The sequence below is a fragment of the Lethenteron reissneri genome, chromosome 3 (genome assembly GCF_015708825.2).
Source record: "Lethenteron reissneri isolate LAM-NWPU_2019-01 chromosome 3, ASM1570882v1, whole genome shotgun sequence".
Lineage (NCBI taxonomy): Eukaryota > Metazoa > Chordata > Hyperoartia > Petromyzontiformes > Petromyzontidae > Lethenteron > Lethenteron reissneri.
In genome coordinates, this window is record NC_083781.1 from 12,145,222 (window position 1) to 12,162,796 (window position 17,575).

General features: G+C 47.0%; 1 protein-coding gene and 1 pseudogene across 1 annotated transcript; one reads left to right on the plus strand and one right to left on the minus strand.

Annotated features, from left to right (window-relative positions):
• Nucleotides 1-6,760, plus strand: part of LOC133346706 (katanin-interacting protein-like) — a 34,111-nt pseudogene extending 27,351 nt beyond the window's left edge.
• Nucleotides 6,761-7,392: 632 nt separating this feature from the next.
• LOC133346712 (UBA-like domain-containing protein 2) lies at nt 7,393-17,565 on the minus strand. The gene is made up of 3 exons (XM_061558527.1): nt 17,019-17,565; nt 11,643-11,699; nt 7,393-9,316 (listed from the first exon to the last, which is right to left on the minus strand). The coding sequence occupies exons 1-3, from the start codon at nt 17,136-17,138 to the stop codon at nt 9,050-9,052; spliced, it is 444 nt and encodes a 147-aa protein (XP_061414511.1). The 5' UTR covers nt 17,139-17,565; the 3' UTR covers nt 7,393-9,049.
• Nucleotides 17,566-17,575: the final 10 nt, after the last annotated feature.

The window sequence follows — 17,575 nt, forward strand, 5'->3', positions numbered from 1 at the left end:
TTTACATCTGTGCGCGTGCGTTGATTTTGACGCGCGGCTGCGCGCAGGCTGATCGACGGCGTGAACGTGACGACCAGCGACGAGCACATGTGGCTTATCCCGTTCGCGGTGGGGGGGAGCCACATGCTGACCGTCACGCTGCCGAGGAGCCAGCCCCTCGCCGGCCTGCGGCTGTGGAACTACAACAAGTCGGCCGAGGACACGTACAGGGGGGTGGGTCTCCCTCTGCGTGCTCCGCGTCCTCAAACGCGCACACCCACACACAAGGCGTGCTGGCCGGGGGTCGCTCGCACGACTCGTGACGACCACGTCGAAGACACCAAGCTTGGCACGCCTGGTATCCCTTGTTTCAACACGGGCTTCAACCACGCATGATTGAACCGAGTTGTCAAGTGTAGCTCGTCAATGGTTTTAGTTGGGGCACTGGTAACTGCTCGAAGGGTGAAGTGGGTTTCCTCTCGATACCTTGACATATCTTTACTGGTTACAAATCGGATCTTAGGCTGCACCCTCATTGAGACGCAGTGTATTAGAATTGTGTTTGGCGCTAATATGCCATGGCACAGACGAACAAGTGGTGGCTTTTCCTATCAGCGCAAACGCTGGGAACATTAATAGTGTGATGTGTAACGTCATTACACCGTCATCCCTCAAACTCTTAACATCTCAGCATGCATAACAGCACATATTGTACTGTGTTGTAAGCGCTGCATGTACGATGTGCTGTTTTATAAATGCTGTGTGCTGTTCTGAGAACTGTCTGCTGCATTCTGTGTTCTGAGTGCTGTGTTCAGAGTGTTGCATGCTGTGTGATAACTGCTGTGTTCCAAGTGTTATGTGCTGTGTTAATTTCCATCTTCTGATATCGTGTTCTGAGTACTGTCTGCTGTGTTGTGAGGACCATGTTGACGTGTTGTGAGTACTGTCTTCCTTGTGATGTGTTGCGCTTTGCGATACATGTTGTGCATTGTGCTGCGTATTGTTTTGAGTATTATATATGCTGTATCCTGCATGCTATGTATTATTTTGTCCATGCTGTGTGCAACGTACTGTGTTCCGAAGACTGATTTCCGTATTTTGCGTCTTGTGTGCGCACCGCATACATTGTACTGTGCATTGCGTACTGCGTGCGGTATCCTGCTTGTTGCGTGCCGTGTGTTTTTTGTGCTGCGTATTGCTCGTACAAAACCTTCCAGCGACGTTTGAAACAGCTGCTCCCTGCTTGGTGTGTCGCCAGGCCAAGACTGTGCACGTGACCGTGGATGGGAAGGCAGTGTCTCCTCCGGAAGGCTTTCTCGTTCGCAAAGGGCCTGGGAACTGCCATTTTGACTTCATGCAAGAGGTCCTGTTTGCCGATGTGGCCCGCAGGCATGGGGACGGCAAGTCAGCGGTGCTCAAGTGAGTAGACCTATGAAGCTGTGCAACTCGCCGTTCACACAGTGAGACTGACAATGCACTGATGTCTACCATAGCCAAAAATACATGGATACACTGCTGTTTGAGGTAAATTAATCACCACAATATAGGCCATATTGCATTGTTTGATTCATTGATTGAACCTGATTTTTACACTTATGATGCATGCATCATATGTGTGTGAGAATTGTTTTTGATTTCTAAACGTTACTCCATGCTACTCGTCAGAATGAACCAGATCGAGCAAATCTGACAGAACAAGATAATACACATTACCAGCTAGGGAGCACAAACAAGACTGACAATACACAGATGTTATCCATCGCTAGCAATCAAACTCAAGTCACCTGTGTTCATACTACATCGCACTCACCACTGCGCCACTGAGAGTGATGACAATACATTTGTGATATTCTACAGGAACAGACACAAAGATCAACGGGCTGCTGTTATGGAGAGAGCAAGCATGGACTATGAGGCCCCGCTGATGCCCTGTGGCTGTATCCTTTTTGTCTGGAGTGGGGGGCTGAGGGGGCATGGGGGGAGGGGGGAATGTGGGGGGCACGGGGGGGGGGCACTAACACAACCCTGAGTCTTACAACTTAAAATGAAACGTCTTTGTCGGGTCCTGGTAGGTTTAATGCATCACATTGTTCCTTAAAACTGGGCAACATATACAACCACATTTTTGGATATATAATGGACAAATATTCAGAGCTGAGCAATGTACAATTTTTTTAAGTACACCATCATGCAATATTGAGAACACAGCACTTGTTCAGGACTTTCTTGAAAAAGAATAATGAGGCTCAGCAAAGCTATCCTGGATACACAAAGGACACCTATTTACTTTATTTCTTACAACTGATTTCCGTAATCTCTGTTGACATGCAGCTGTCAAAATTTTATCTTTAGTCAGCCACCGCATTTTGTGTTTGCATTTTGCCAAAGTTCTGCCTTCCTTGACGGCGCTTTCCAGTTCTCTTTCAGTTCCAGCTGCTGTCAAGCTGGGGCGACCCCTACTACATCGGCCTCAACAGCCTCCAATTCTACAATGAGGAGGGCGACCCGATCGCCCTGACACCCAAGAGTATCCGTTCACAAGCCGACCAATACACGACACGCGTGCCCGGGTCTGTCTGTGCGACGTGCTCCTGAGCACACCGCCTTGTATATTGTGTGCACCGTCCTGTGTGCTGTGTATTGTGTGCTCTGTGGTGCACCCTCTGTGCTGTATGTTGTGTGCTGTGTCCTGTCCTCTGTGCTGCATTGTGTACTGGACTGTGCTCAGTGATGTGTGTTCTGTGCTGTGTACTGCGTGCTGAATGCTGTTATTGTTCTGTGTGTACTGTATGCTGTGCTACGTGTCGTGTGTGCTACGTGTTCTGTGCTCTGCTGCCTAAACTTCGTCACATAGAACGCTGCATTGAAGCGCTCGGCCCCTTGACTCACGTACGCGACAAGACATCGCGGCGTATCCCGACAGCGTGAACGTGTTGGACAGAGTGAGTGGGGATGTGCGCACGCCAGACAAGCTGCTGGACGGCGTGACGGATGGCGGCGATGGCCGGCAAGCGTGGCTAGCTCCTGTGCTTCCCGGCCTGGTAACACGGGCAACGCCGCACGCACGCACGCCATGCTCCCCCACGCTCTTCCCCTCTCTAAACGAACGAAACTAAACTTTTCATTTTACCACATAAGGCCCACTCAGCTACATACCTCTTTTTCAAAAACGACCTGGCCACAAATAATGTGGAAATTTACCTCTTTTTTTTCAAAAACGACCTGGCCACAAATAATGTGGAAATTTATAGAAGCCAGAATACTCTATAAAAAGCACGTTTCCAAATATGAAGGGGAAAACCGGAGGATCCGGAGAAAAATTCACGCAACCACGGGGAGAACATGCAAACTCCGAATATACAGGTGCCAGGGATGGGATCGAACCCACAACCTCCTGTATACCAGGAGAGGTAGTTAACATTTCAACTCCCACGGCTCCCACACGTGATACAAAAATGGCTCTGAATGAAAATTTGTCAAGATTAAATTGAGTGATGCAAAGAACAGCAACGTTTTTTTTCCAGCTAGGTGTGGTGGTGCACACTTGTAATGCACACCTGTAATGCACACCTGTAATGCATTGCTGTAGAGTTGAGATGAGTGGATTGAGCAGATATGAGTGTCTTTTGAGAATTCCACCCTTATACCCTATGGAGGTGGTAAGGAGATGGCAGGACAGCAAGTGGGTGAAAGGTCATGTTTGTAAAGTTTTTAATCCACCTGTGAGTTTTCTTTAGGTGCTTTGGTTTCCTTAGATGTGAAAACTACCTTCTTAAAACGGTTTGGCCCAATATCGAAATTCAGGATTCTGACAATGAGTTTTGGAACTCGGTGAGGCTTTGTGGGATAAAGTCCTTATTTATAACCTGGAAAGGGCATATTTAGAATGAACATCACTTTTTCATTGGACTTGGGTTAAGGAAAATATAGTAAAGGGACTGCTGTTTCAAAACAACAAAAAACAATTACAACAAATTGTGTGCCTGTCACGGTCTTAATTGTAAAATCTCACACTTGAGCATTGCATCTCTTCCCCCTCATCCAGGCATTAGACTGCCATGGGTGTTTTTTTTTCCAGGAAAATCGTCCCACATGTAAAAATGCTGGAAAGGAAATTTGTACGAAACATTCCAAACCCTATCCTCTTCAATCCAATACTTGAGATTTGGTGAAGCTTTACAAGTAAATATACTATTACAATTAAACTAAACATTCATTATCTTTTTCATTAATGAACTAAAATGTAGTTTTGTATTTTTGGTAAATGGGCCTTATGCTGAGCCAACATTTTAAATCAGAATTTCAATTAGGCAAATGCTGAATTGGTTTTAGTTTCTCCAAAACGTATCAGCAAACGGTGGTCAGTTAAAATGGAAGTTTTAATGTTTTAAATAGTTTCTGAGCACAGGCCCAAAGGCCCAAAATTTCAAGCAGCCAGCAACTGACATGAATATTAAAGTTGTTGGGGTTTTAAATGACAAATGTCTAAGCTGTCCATTTCTTTGGTGCCGATAATGACTGTGTATTTTCAGTAATTGACTTTTTTTCAATGTTCCTGAATGTGTTACTTGTGCGGCAGGTCAACCGTGTGTACGTGATGTTCGACTGCCCTACGACCGTCTCAATGATTAAGTTGTGGAACTACAGCAAGACGCCACAGAGGGGCGTAAAGGAGTTTGGGGTAAGAACGCACCCCTGCCGAACGCGACGTTGTAGCACCGAGCCGTCACTGCCGAGAACCTGGCTTTAAATTCAGGTTTCAGCTGCCCGTAATAAAACTGGGTTTTCAAATATAGTGAGGTCGTGATGATGGCGAAATAGTTAACTCCCTTGCCTGGTATGCAAGAGGTCGTGGATTCGATCCCGACCCTGATGTTTGTAAATTTGAAGTTTGCATGTTCTCCCTGTGGTCTTGTGGATTTTTCTCGGGGCCCTCCAGTTTTCCCCTGCCACATTTAGAAACATGTATATAGAGTATATGGCTGCTATAACTTCCATGTGATAAGCCACTTAATTGAGCTATCATTTGTGGCCAGGTCGCTTCTGAAAAAGAGCTACATAGAGCTCTACCTGGTGAAATACAAATATTAGTTTAAGAGTTTACGGTCTCAGCCTGGTTATCAATGACTGCCAATATGGTTATGAGACATTATGATGTGTGGTGATGGTCCATATTGCAATTGTCCTTGCTGCAGCTGCTCGTGGATGACCTGCTCGTGTACAACGGCGTGCTGGACGCCGTGAGCCAGGCGGCGCGTGGGATTCTGCCCACCTGCACCGGCCCCACGCCGTACCACACCATCCTCTTCACGGACAGCGCAGACGTCCTGCGGCGGGAGCGACACACCGTGCTGCGGTATGACGCTCGCCTCTCCTCTACAGATCTGCACTCCAGTATTCACGGCTCCAATTCACTCCTTGGATTATCAACCTTTCCATCTCCCAAGATTCTCCCAGAACACCAGTTGCTCACTCTTAAATGTTGGAGCCTCAGAGGTAGTTCTGTAACATCACCTTCCTTGGGACAATCTCAACCACCGTGCGATGCATTGCTCTGCAAGGGTCGTGAATTAAAAATGTTTCATCGTATGACATAACAAAGATAGTACAATTTGAACAAAAAATATTTGCGAATATAAAAACCACAAGGTCAGTATTAGTCATGCAGTTGAGGTGTGGTAGCTTAGCTGGCAACTGTGGTTGTGTGTGAGTCTCGGAGTAATTGGTGGTTTTGGGACCCCACCCAGGAACCGTGCGGAAGAGCAGGAGGTAAGTCTCCTCAACGACAACCGCATCCTGCAGAGCAGCAAGAAGACGTCGTCGGTTGATCAGGGTGAGTGTTTTGGCAACGTGGCTTTCTGACAAAAGACCTGGCTAGATAGACCCTGATACTTGCCAAGTCACTCTTAACATCAAAATAATATTCGTGATGCATAGATTTTCATTAGGCTGTTAAATAGAGGTCAAGCCATTGTCCTTGTCAGAATTGCACACACAGGCTTAGCAGATAAGCTGTGGCGTGTAAGCGTTTAGACTTTTCAAGTGATGCATTAACAGCTAACTGGAGGGGTGTGTGTTGTGTATCCTCACAGCTCTCCGCCCCAAGACTTGCCTCATCGAGAGGAAGGTGGCGGGGAGGAAGCAGAGATGACTTGTAACGTCCGTTGCAATGTTTTTATCGCATGGCACAACTTCTAATTACGCACATCCAGCGGTGTACACTTAATGTGGCGTGGGGTATCGCAAACACCCACGTGCCACACATGCACGTATTTGTGTTTACCAACTAACAAGCACAGCGTGCCGAGTGTAAGAACTTGTGACCAGATTCACACCGTTATGAAACAGCGGAAACGCATCCCTTGTGATTTTCGCAGCCGTTATGTGTTGGATATATTGGCATGTTTTCCAGTAATTGGACAAGAATAATATAATTTAATCAGGCCGTTAGTATGCACACGGATGGCGACGATTGCCGTGCGTGGTACCTCAGAATGTGAGGACTGGGCTTTGAAAAACATCTTTTAAGTGCATTGAAACCTGCCAAATTGAACAGATGGTTCATTACTCTCATCTTGTTCGCAGAACTCCTTTAGATTAGGGAGTAGTTTAAAGAGGAATTCTCAAACTTGATTTGCCTTTTGTAAAGTGTAGAACAATCGGAGAGAATTGTGCACGTGGTCTTGATTGTATTGTACCAGCTTTTTACAATCTTAAACGAGCAGCGATTGCACTGATCTTGCTGTAAATATGTCTTGTAAATAAAAGCATCTTGCACATGTTTGTGCTGTAGCTCGGACTGATTTTAATTTCAAAGCACTTGCGTATGCATTTTTAGTTTTCATCAAAATAAAACAAACTTGGTTTTATTTACGTTTTTTTTTTTAATTTGAGCCAAATTTTAAATGGCATACATTACATTACCCTATTCATTAAAAAAAGTCTTAAATAATTTCTATACAATAATTTTGCAATTCAATATTTTATACAATTTTCATTCGAATGTTTAGGGTGTTTTTTTAATATACAAATTTTATTTTACTTCCAGTTTCTTTGCACTATTGCAGAGTTACCATAGAAGACACCAACATCGCCTTCAAGGGTATGCCAATGCATACGAGTATCACAGTTGTAAACCACAATTATTGAATTTACTCACAAAAAGTAGACATTCAAATTTAAGACATTCTATTGGTTCGTAATAGATATGAGTCAGTACTACCGATTGTGCTACCAACTGTCAATTCACTCGCATAGGCCATCAACAAAAATTAGTACCATCCTAGTTTTGCAACCTTCAGTTCTGCTCCGACCCACGGATTAACTATATGTCCCCATGTAAGAGAAATCGCAATGTTTTCTCCGTCGCTTAAATAAAGGACATCAGCCAAGAAAAACACGAAACAATCTCAACACATGCATGCATGTATTACCAGTCGATGCTGACGCTTCAATTTCCACACCAAAAAGGTTGAAGTCATTCAAAAAATGCATCCTCACGCAATTTTTACAAAACAGTTCGTAGAGAAATGTCTCGGTACTAAAAACAATATTAACAACAGAAATGTATTGCCTCCATACAGTGATAGACTACTGGTATATATATATATACACAGGTGTTGAGTCTGGCAAGTGTGGGTTTTAATCCAACACGAACCTGCAATAATTTAATTCCGGTGCTTGATTCCAATCTGGACTGCTGTTGCACAAAACAAACACTAACACAAATAATTAATACCAACTATAACCCTACCCTGCCTGTAACACTAACCCTCCACCCCAAACACTTAATATCTTTAACACGAACCCCAACTCTTAAACAGCTACTATTCTAACCCAGTAAACCATCACCCCGCATCCATAATACAAAATGTATTCATAGCTCCATCCCAAACCTGTAATTGTTGACCACAGGCATGTCCTCCCCTGTGTGTTCCAATTATTCATTAAGCATGTATATGCGAAACAGTGCACAGGTATGGCCATGAGGAACAGCATTTGCTACGAATGCTTTTCATTGTATAATAGCTGCCTCAAAACGGATACCCATAATTCATTCCTCGTTTAAAAAAACAATATTCATTACTATAAAAAAAAAACACAAGCCCAATCACATGCGTCCGAAAACGCACATCCCGAAACAAATCTTTCTGTTTCGGCCTTTACGGAGGCCGCTGGGTCCATGGGTCACATGCAGTAGTCCGCCATCGATTTCTGTCATACACCAACTGTTGATTGGTGTTGCGTTCATGCCAGTCCTCCTTTCCAATGCTTCCAGAACACCTTCAACCCAAAAAGAGAACGCTGTGTACGAAATCTAACAATGGGCTTATCTGTGCTACGATTTATCACCCGTGGCACTGCCGCATGTTTCCATTATTCGTACAAGAAAAATAGTTGGCTTCTGCTTTTGCTAACGACTGCTGCTCCTCTTCGAAATCGCCGTGTCTCCCACTCATTAGGTGTGGTTGATGGCACCAGCGTTCTCCATTGCCGACAATCCTTGTTGGTGTTTATTGTAGACATTTGCCAACTGCTCACTGTTTTTACTACGAGTCAATCGTATCGAGGTGTAGCCATGAAGCTTGGAAGACATGTGGAGGCATGACAATGTCATCACACCGACAGGATGATGTCATCACAGCGACAGGATGGCACCCTGAGACGATAGCATCGTATTTCTATACTCTTGCATGTGGCAATGTGAGCAGCGGGGTCCACGTGTACAAGACTTGTTTAGCAATCTCCCTTTTGTTTTTGTATTAACAATGACAAAGGGTGGTGGCTATAGTAACAGCCTCCTAGGGTAGACAAATACAATGACTCACCACCAAAGTGGATCACAGTCTGCAAAACTAAAGATGTCTTTTTCAGAAAGACGATTGTTACTTTAACTTCTCTACCCTTGTAAGTCAATAGCTGTAATCATCATTAAGTTTAGCATTTTTTTTGTAGCCTTCGGGGAAACGTCATTTACCAAGCCCCCCGCCCGCCCCCGGCTGTCCTGTCGCTTCATCACCACAATCAAGAAGTGTCAGTTTTTGTTGTCGCTCTCCCCCCCCCCCGGCCGTTAAGTCATCTGCTGCCCTCCCCGTCCGGCGCAAAACGGCACGGCCGCGTGGTGGCTCGAGGACACGGGCGGCCACGTCTGCCGCGGTGGGGCTGCCACCACGGGCACCTGCGACGTCGTCGGAGATGCCGCCCAGTGCTGGGCTCCTCCCGGGGTGGGCGACGCGACCTCAGCGCCGCCGCTGTCCGACGCCTGGAGGCGCGAGAACATCGTGAGAGCCTCCGGGAAGTTGGGCGGTGTCGCCGGCGTGTTTGACGGCGCGCACACCTGCACGGGCAAACAAAGACACACGCGCGAGTATTTTTCAATCGGTCATGGTGAATGAAAACGACAGCTGCCATGCGCCACTAAGTGGCGGCAACGTCACCACGGTACTTTTGCCAGGTTAGGTACAGCGGGAGATCATGTGAAGTATCGGAAGGCTCGCTGGCAGGAGGTCATGGGACAGACCCAGATGTTGTGGGTTAACTTACTGAGATGACTCGGATGACCCCGGAATGAGAATATGTTTTTATAATGGAGGAATCCGATGAGCTATTAAGTTCTCTTTCACAGATGTCAAGTAGGGGCGTGTCAGAATTTTACAACAAATAATAATACACAAACACGATAGGAATGCAAAGTATAGGAAAGGTAAACAAATAACTTACAAATAAAACTGAACTATTTTTTATTTTACCAGGTAAAGCTCACTTAGGTATTAACCTATTTTTCAGAAGCGACCTGGCCACAAACGACAGCTCAACAATGTGGCTTATCATTTGGAAATGTATAGCATCAACATTATCTAAATGGTCATGGTGCACATACGCATGCATGCCGCCCCCCTCCCTATTTAGCCTCAAGGCCAGGATACGATCATTATTGTTGCAGGCAGGTTTCACCAGTAATGGTGGCCGCAGTTTTCTATTGCAAAAAAAATGGATAGTTGCCCAATTGTGGACAACTCTGATCACTGCTGCCCCTAGTGGACAACTGAAATGTCAACTTCCAATCACATTTTTAATTGGTCCCTTAACTCACGATTATTTATGCACTTCAAAGACCGCTAGTCATCAGATGCTTTTTAATAAACTCTGTTTTCATTGGCCAGACGGTATTTCATAACTCTTTGATAGTTCTATGCCAAGTTGCTCAAAATATATCTGTTGAAAGCCAAAGTATCACACCCGTTGGGTGTTTGTGTCCCCAAAGCTAAGATTCACACATCATGTACTCATTTAAGATCGAGTTGACCTGGAGGAGGTGCAGGAAATGTTTGTATCCCATGTGCCCACTGCTATTGTGCATGCTCAGAAATTGAAACCAGGTAGATGGAATCGTGGCACGGCGTGAAAACAACTACACGACTTCTCCGACACACACACGGATACAGTAGTGGGGCGTGATGACTCGAGTTTGGAAAAGCCTGGACTGTGGGTGTGGGGCTAAAGGTGATGTCTTTCAATCTTGGCGTCTGTGAGTGGCTCACGCATGTATAAATAGCCCTGGCTGCTCAAGTGCATGTTATGGACACACGCTCATGGTATGCGCGACGTAGCCAGTCTCCGCAACCCCCTCAACACCGTGTTATTTATCGCTTTCGAAAGGTTTCTGTATTTTTAGCGAGGACATGTTCGTTATTTTCCGGCCAACCATTCAAGCAACTTCGGTGATATAACTGCGCAAGTGTTGCTGTCTTCGTACGCATTTGCAGAATTCACCAGCAAAGGCTAGTTCGTGAATACAATGAAAACGTACCCTCTCAGGTTTACGCAACGCTGAAACCACACGTGTCAGTGGCCCAAATGAGCATCAACTGGGACGATTAAAGCATTAACTGGAGGCTCCGTGAGGAGGGAAGAGTGTGCCATTGACCAGTCGAGGTGGGAAGAGTGTGCCATTGACCAGTCGAGGTGGGAAGAGTGTGCCATTGACCAGTCGAGGTGGGAAGAGTGTGCCATTGACCAGTCGAGGTGGGAAGAGTGTGCCATTGACCAGTCGAGGTGTGTCTGTGAAGACACTGCTGTCTGTCCTTTGGATTGACCACAGCAGGTTCCGGTGATGCAGTTAAGGTGAAATAAATAAGTATATATTTTTATCTCCGCCATCCATACTCTTGGCATCTCAAAGTAGTGACAGTTGATCGCGCTAATAATAAGAGAGCATTATAAATGTGATGTAGGTCGCAATGTCTTACGTATTCCCACTGGTGTCACAACACCCTACAACAAAGTTTGCCAAGATCTTACAAAGCTATCGTTAAAATGTTTCTGAAAAATATATTTTTACCCTGTTCGTAAATTGCAAATTGTCCGTAAATTTTAGTGAGACTAAACTAATATTATTAAAAATGTACGCTCTGGCTTACAGTCTCTGTACGAATCAGAAAGGTCACGAAACCGATTATGTTTGGGGTTGTAACTTCTCTGTTCCCTTGCACGCATCCTGAAGGAAGTGCTTGGTGAGCAGCAGTCGTTAGAGTTTGTAAAAGTGTTCTGCCAGTAAAAGGAAGCCATACCTGATCTGTGTATGAATAAAAAAAACCACAAGGCACACAGGGTCAGTAAAACTGCTGTCACGACTGTGGGTTTTCGTAATGTACTGCAATTACCATGGCGTGGTGATGGTGGTGGCTTGTGGCCTCTTGAAAGAAGATGCTCAGAGCTGCCTGGAAAGGGGAAGGAAGCCACACAACGTTTTGATACAAGTTCAACAGATGACCTACTCACTCCTGCTGCCATAACAGATTTATTTTAAATATATATTTTACAACCACTTGTCAATCCATGTCTGAATGAACGCCTCCCGTGCCCGGTGCTGTGTCGGTCATCGGGTTTGGCCATACTTCACCACACTGGTCAATGCCGGTTGGTGAAGGGGTGGGGGGGGCATACAGAAACAGTTCAGATCTTACTCGTCACTGATGTTAGCTGTGCCGGTTAATCAAACTCTCGATTTTCACTTCATTATACCGTACAGAGTCCATAGGTTGGCATTCATAAACAAGTTATATAATTGTAATGTATTTCGCCAGTAAAGTGTCACCGAGTCTCAAGATTTTTATCTAAAGGGTCCTACACATTGGAATGTTTCACTTATTACATTTCTGTAGTGTTACATGCAGGAGTATTCAAATTAAATCTATGCATATTAGGTGATAAAGGTCCCCATACATATGGGTTAGCAACCCCACTTTATTGTACTGCCATATATTTGCAGCTCTCAGTAAAGCAGGTTTGGGATGTTCACAAATCTGAGTGATAGACCAACCCTCTCATCCCAAAGAGCTGAATCACAGGCCGCGGGATACAACGCCCAAGTCACCTCCCACTGAGACATTCAAATTCATGACCTAATTTACATAAAAAAACAATGTTTCCCCGTCAACTCGAAGGGACATTTACCAACACATTTAAAAGGATAATTCGCCTTTGGAAACACATCCGAGAAGACCGAGGACTGCTTAGCTCATGTCCAAGTGCTGGACCGCAGAACTGAAACAGCAATAGCTTTGGAAGACCCTTCATCCAGCAGTGGATTTACCATGGCTGATAATTGTATCTATTAGATTATCTATACTATTCATTCACGTATTTCGTATGCCAAGGTATCTGGCCAAAAGAGTAGGCCAAACGCCCTTTAGAGGTAGCCTATTAGAGCCTCCCTCTCGTGTCAGCTCTTCCAAAAACTGGTGCAAGCAAGAATTTGCAGGTTTGGAACCTGGACCGTTGATGATTATTTATTATGTTTTACTGAACACACGCAATGTTGGTGCCGAGTATATAATTGCCTCCCCTCCCTCTAGCCAAAAAAAATCGTCACGAGGGCGTTAATGTGACGAAGTACAACCCCAAAACAAGCCAAGCCGCAGAATGTAAACACAAGGCGGCATTTTGTACGCTTCACACGCCAGACTGTGCGCCCGCACACAACAACAAAAAAAACCTGGCAGACTTGAAGAGCACAACACAACAAACCAAGCGACACAAAGAAGTGGAACGTGTATTTTTTTTGAACTCGACACGTTTTGAAATTGGGGTTGGTGGTTCACACAAAGATGGCACTGTACTGTGAAACTCCAAACTTTGTGTGTACGGTGGCCGGGCAAATTCCTGACCCATCTGCGTGGACTTTTGATTGCTATTCCCCCTTTGTATGCGTGGCCTTCCTCCAACGTGCAAACCATTGCCTCGAGAGTAACTGGTCTAACATCCAATTGTGGGATCGCTTCTGAAAAGGTCTCGAGACTTTGCGAGGCTTTCCTTGAAAATGAATTAATAGTATTATTACATATCCCCAGCCAGTGTGGACGAGGCCACGTAATTCATCATCACGATCATCGTCCACTTAGGCAGGGTAAAATTAACACCCAGGAGACAAATCACCGTCTGGTGAATAAGCTGATGACCCAACAAGTTGGTTTGTCATACGACCCGGCCACAGAAATGTTGAATTTCCAGCAACGGCTCAGAACCAATACCGAATACAAGCACAACAGTCCCACATTCACATGAGCAAGCGAGACAATTTGGAGTTATTTCCTTTTCTAATAGCTCAGCCAGATGACTCGCAGCATATGGCTCACAAATGCATAATTTGCTGTAGAGTAACATGCGCAGTGCATACCAGGGATAATCATCACTACCTTTGTCTGACCCTCATGCATTGCCTATAACCAAATCGCTCTGAATGTGCCCGATCTCATCGTATCGGTGATTATCGGTCATGGATTGCTGAATCTATCTGTGAGGGCCTTGGACTGGGCCATTTTCTCCCATATCCTGATGGTTCATTGAATTGTCCATACATTGCCATCGAGTAAAAAAAAAACAAGAGACTCTCATGGAAAATAAACAGCTTTCTTATTCAGTCCTGGGATAATTGTGCAAAATTCGTAATTGAAAATCACAATGCCATTGTAATTCCAGCGAACAATGCTGGTGTAATTATTATACCAAGCGACCCCAGGCCTCTAATATTCACTAGCTTCACACGGTTGTGTTAAATGAAAGTGGGCTGCCCTCTGTTGTGTGTGTGTGTCTGTGTACACTGCAGTGAATCACCGTGTTATGCAAGACCACTGCGAAACAGACTGTTGGCAAATCACCAGTGCGGCAACGAACTTACAATGTCAGGGACACGAAAGACGAAAAATACTGCATCAAGTCCTTGCGTACTTGAGACCCAGACACACGCATTAAACCAAATAGCCAAGACGACATTGGTACACACACACACACAATTGCTCGGCGCATGTGTATACACGACAAAGATTGCCCCAACACAGCCTTGTTTTGGCAAGCGTTGTTAGCGAGCACCTATGAAGGTGGTCATGGTACACGAGGGGGTGGTGGGTGGCCAGCACCACACAGTTGTGGGCCTTTAAACACATCTCGTTTAAATCTAAGTCGATAATTATCATACACGACATATATTGCATGTTACACAACACTATAATACGGGTACATGACAAATCATACACAGTACATGTATACACACACACATGCGGGTACAGGAAACATAAACACAACAGACATCAATACAAAACACATGACATCATACGTGCACACAACACAGCGAAACGCCTGCAGACACACAATATTTAAAATACCAGCACATACCACACAGCATGCCAGCCCGCCAGAGCAAAACAGGAAAGAGTAGATACCAGTATTGATTATTTTAAAATGTAAACACATGACAAATGGGGCAACACGCAGGCGCATCAACAACACAAACGTTTGAAATCGAGCGACACAAGCACCCAAAGTACGTGTGAATAATAACAATAATCATTCGTCGATAACAATGTCAACATTGCCGATGGACGACTGCGCAGGTAGTAGGTATGGTAAAGTAGGTAGTAGATACAAGCCAGGTAGGTGGACAACTATGTAAGTACTGGGAAAAGGTGTGCAGACAAGCAGCACATGGTAAGAACATGGTAAGAACATGGTAAGCAGGTGAGATGAGTGAAGGTGGCACATTGGGTATGCAGGAGGAAATGAGGACAAGGTGTGGTGTGTGGGTAGGCAGGAGAACAATGTGGGTTTGGGGGTCTGTGGGGTTGGGGGTAGGTGGGGTTGGGGGTAGGTGGGGTTGGGGGTATGTGGGGTTGGGGGGTATGTGGGGTTGGGGGTATGTGGGGTTGGGGGGTATGTGGGGTTGGGGGTCTGTGGGGTTGGGGGGTATGTGGGGTTGGGGGTCTGTGGGGTTGGGGGGTATGTGGGGTCAGGGGTATGTGAGATTGGGGGTATGTGGGGTCAGGGGGTATGTGGGGTCAGGGGTATGTGGGGTTTGGGGGTCTGTGGGGTTGGGGGTAGGTGGGGTTGGGGTATGTGGGGTTGGGGGGTATGTGGGGTTGGGGGTCTGTGGGGTTGGGGGGTATGTGGGGTTGGGGGTCTGTGGGGTTGGGGGGTATGTGGGGTTGGGGGTCTGTGGGGTTGGGGGGTATGTGGGGTCAGGGGTATGTGAGATTGGGGGTATGTGGGGTCAGGGGGTATGTGGGGTCAGGGGTATGTGGGGTTTGGGGGTATGTGGGGTTGGGGTAGGTGGGGTTGGGGTAGGTGGGGTTGGAGGTATGTGGGGTTAGGGGTAGGTGGGGTTGGGGGTCTGTGGGGTTGGGGGTCTGTGGGGTTGGGGGTCTGTGGGGTTCTAGGTAGGTGGGGTTGGGTGTCTGTGGGGTTGGGGGTATGTAGGGTTGGGGGTATGGTGGGGTTGGGGGTCTGTGGGGTTGGGGGTAGGTGGGGTTGGGGGTATGTGGGGTAGGGGGTCTGTGGGGTTCTAGGTAGGTGGGGTTGGGGGTCTGTGGGGTTGGGGGTCTGTGGGGTTGGGGGTCTGTGGGGTTGGGGGTATGTGGGGTTGGGGGTCTGTGGGGTTGGGGGTCTGTGGGGTTGGGGGTCTGTGGGGTTGGAGGTATGTGGGGTTGGAGGTATGTGGGGTTGGGGGTCTGTGGGGTTGGGGGTCTGTGGGGTTGGGGGTCTGTGGGGTTGGGGGTCTGTGGGGTCGGGGGTATGGTGGGGTACGTGGCAGGGAGAATGTGGATAGACTGATACTGGATATATCGAGGGATGAGAAAAGACCATGAGCTAGTGGGGACTTGGTAGGCAGGGGAAGTAAATACAAAAATGGGTGAGTACTGTACCGAGTACCAAAACATTTATCCCGGAGTAATCCGATGAGCTATGAAGCTCTTTTTCACATACGTCCAGTAAAGGGGAAGTAGCCAGGGTAAGGGGACAAGGTGGGTAGGCGAGTACTTGGGTGGCCGGGGCAAGGAGTGAACAAGAGAGGTATGTGGATACTTGGATAAGAACAGGGTGGTGGGCACTTGGTAGACGGGTTAGGAAGACACGCAGGATCGGTAGATGAAGAGTGGACAGGTTGGTGGGTAGGTGGGTAGTTGGGTAGGTAGGTGGGTAGTTGGTGGGTGGGTAGTTGGTGGGTGGGTGGGTAGGTGGGTAGGTGGGTGGGTAGTTGGTGGGTGGGTAGTTGGTGGGTAGTTGTTGGGTAGGTGGGTAGTTGGGTAGGTAGGTGGGTAGTTGGTGGGTAGGTGGGTGGGTAGGTGGGTAGTTGGTGGGTAGGTGGGTAGTTGGGTAGGTAGGTGGGTGGGTAGGTGGGTGGGTAGGTGGGTAGTTGGTGGGTAGTTGGTGGGTAGGTGGGTAGTTGGGTAGATAGGTGGGTGGGTGGGTAGTTGGGTGGGTAGTTGGGTAGGTTGGTAGGTGGGTGGGTAGGTGGGTAGGTGGGTGGGTAGGTGGGTAGTTGAGGGGGGGTAGGTGGGTAGTTGGGGGGGGTAGGTGGGTGGGTAGTTGGGTAGTTGGGGGGGGGGGGGTAGGTAGGTGGGTAGTTGGGGGGGTGGGTAGGTATGTAGTTGGGGGGGGTAGGTGGGTAGTTGGGGGGGGGGTAGGTGGGTGGGTAGTTGGGGGGGTAGTGATAGGAGATGAGAGAGAGAGAGTTCACGAGGAGGAGGAGGAGGCGTCGTCGTCACCTCGAGCTGCCAGTGGGAGGTCACCAACATCTCGAGCGCCGTGTCCGCCGAGCAGCCGGCCACCATCACGAACTGCCCCACCAGCAGCTGCCTCTTCAACTCCTCGATCTTTGTCGACATTTTGTTGCAAACGACGAAGACGACGAAGACGACGACGACCAAACTCGCCCCCCCCCACCACACACCACCCCTCCAACAAGAAAAATAACTAAACAAAAATGTAAACAATAACAACGATGATGGCAGCCGCTTGTTTACAACCGACCGCTGTTGTTGTTGTTGAACGTGAAAGAGGGACGATCGGTTTGCTCTGTTTTAAGATTTAAAACAAACACAAACACACAGAGAGACAGACAGAGACTGACTGACTGACGGTAGCCAACGTGGAGTGTATGAAACGAAGACTACAAAATTCTATCGTTTGTTGCGATAACAAACAATGACGCACGGCGTCTCCGCGTTGTGCGAAGGGTCTTGGAGGAGGAGGAGGAGGGTGGATGTCTACCGGCAGCCGCTCCAGAGGAAGAGGAGGAGGCGACGTTGTTTTGTTGCTTTGT

Bases quoted from the DNA above. Each gene is read 5' to 3' on its own strand.
- LOC133346712 (XM_061558527.1), bottom strand. From the start codon at position 17,138: ATGTCGACAAAGATCGAGGAGTTGAAGAGGCAGCTGCTGGTGGGGCAG. The intron at 11,700-17,018 runs GTGACGACGACG...TCCCCTTTCCAG, and splicing joins CCTCCCACTGGCAGCTCGAG to GCAGCTCTGAGCATCTTCTT. The intron at 9,317-11,642 runs GTAATTGCAGTA...TTGCCCGTGCAG, and splicing joins ACCACCATCACCACGCCATG to GTGTGCGCGCCGTCAAACAC.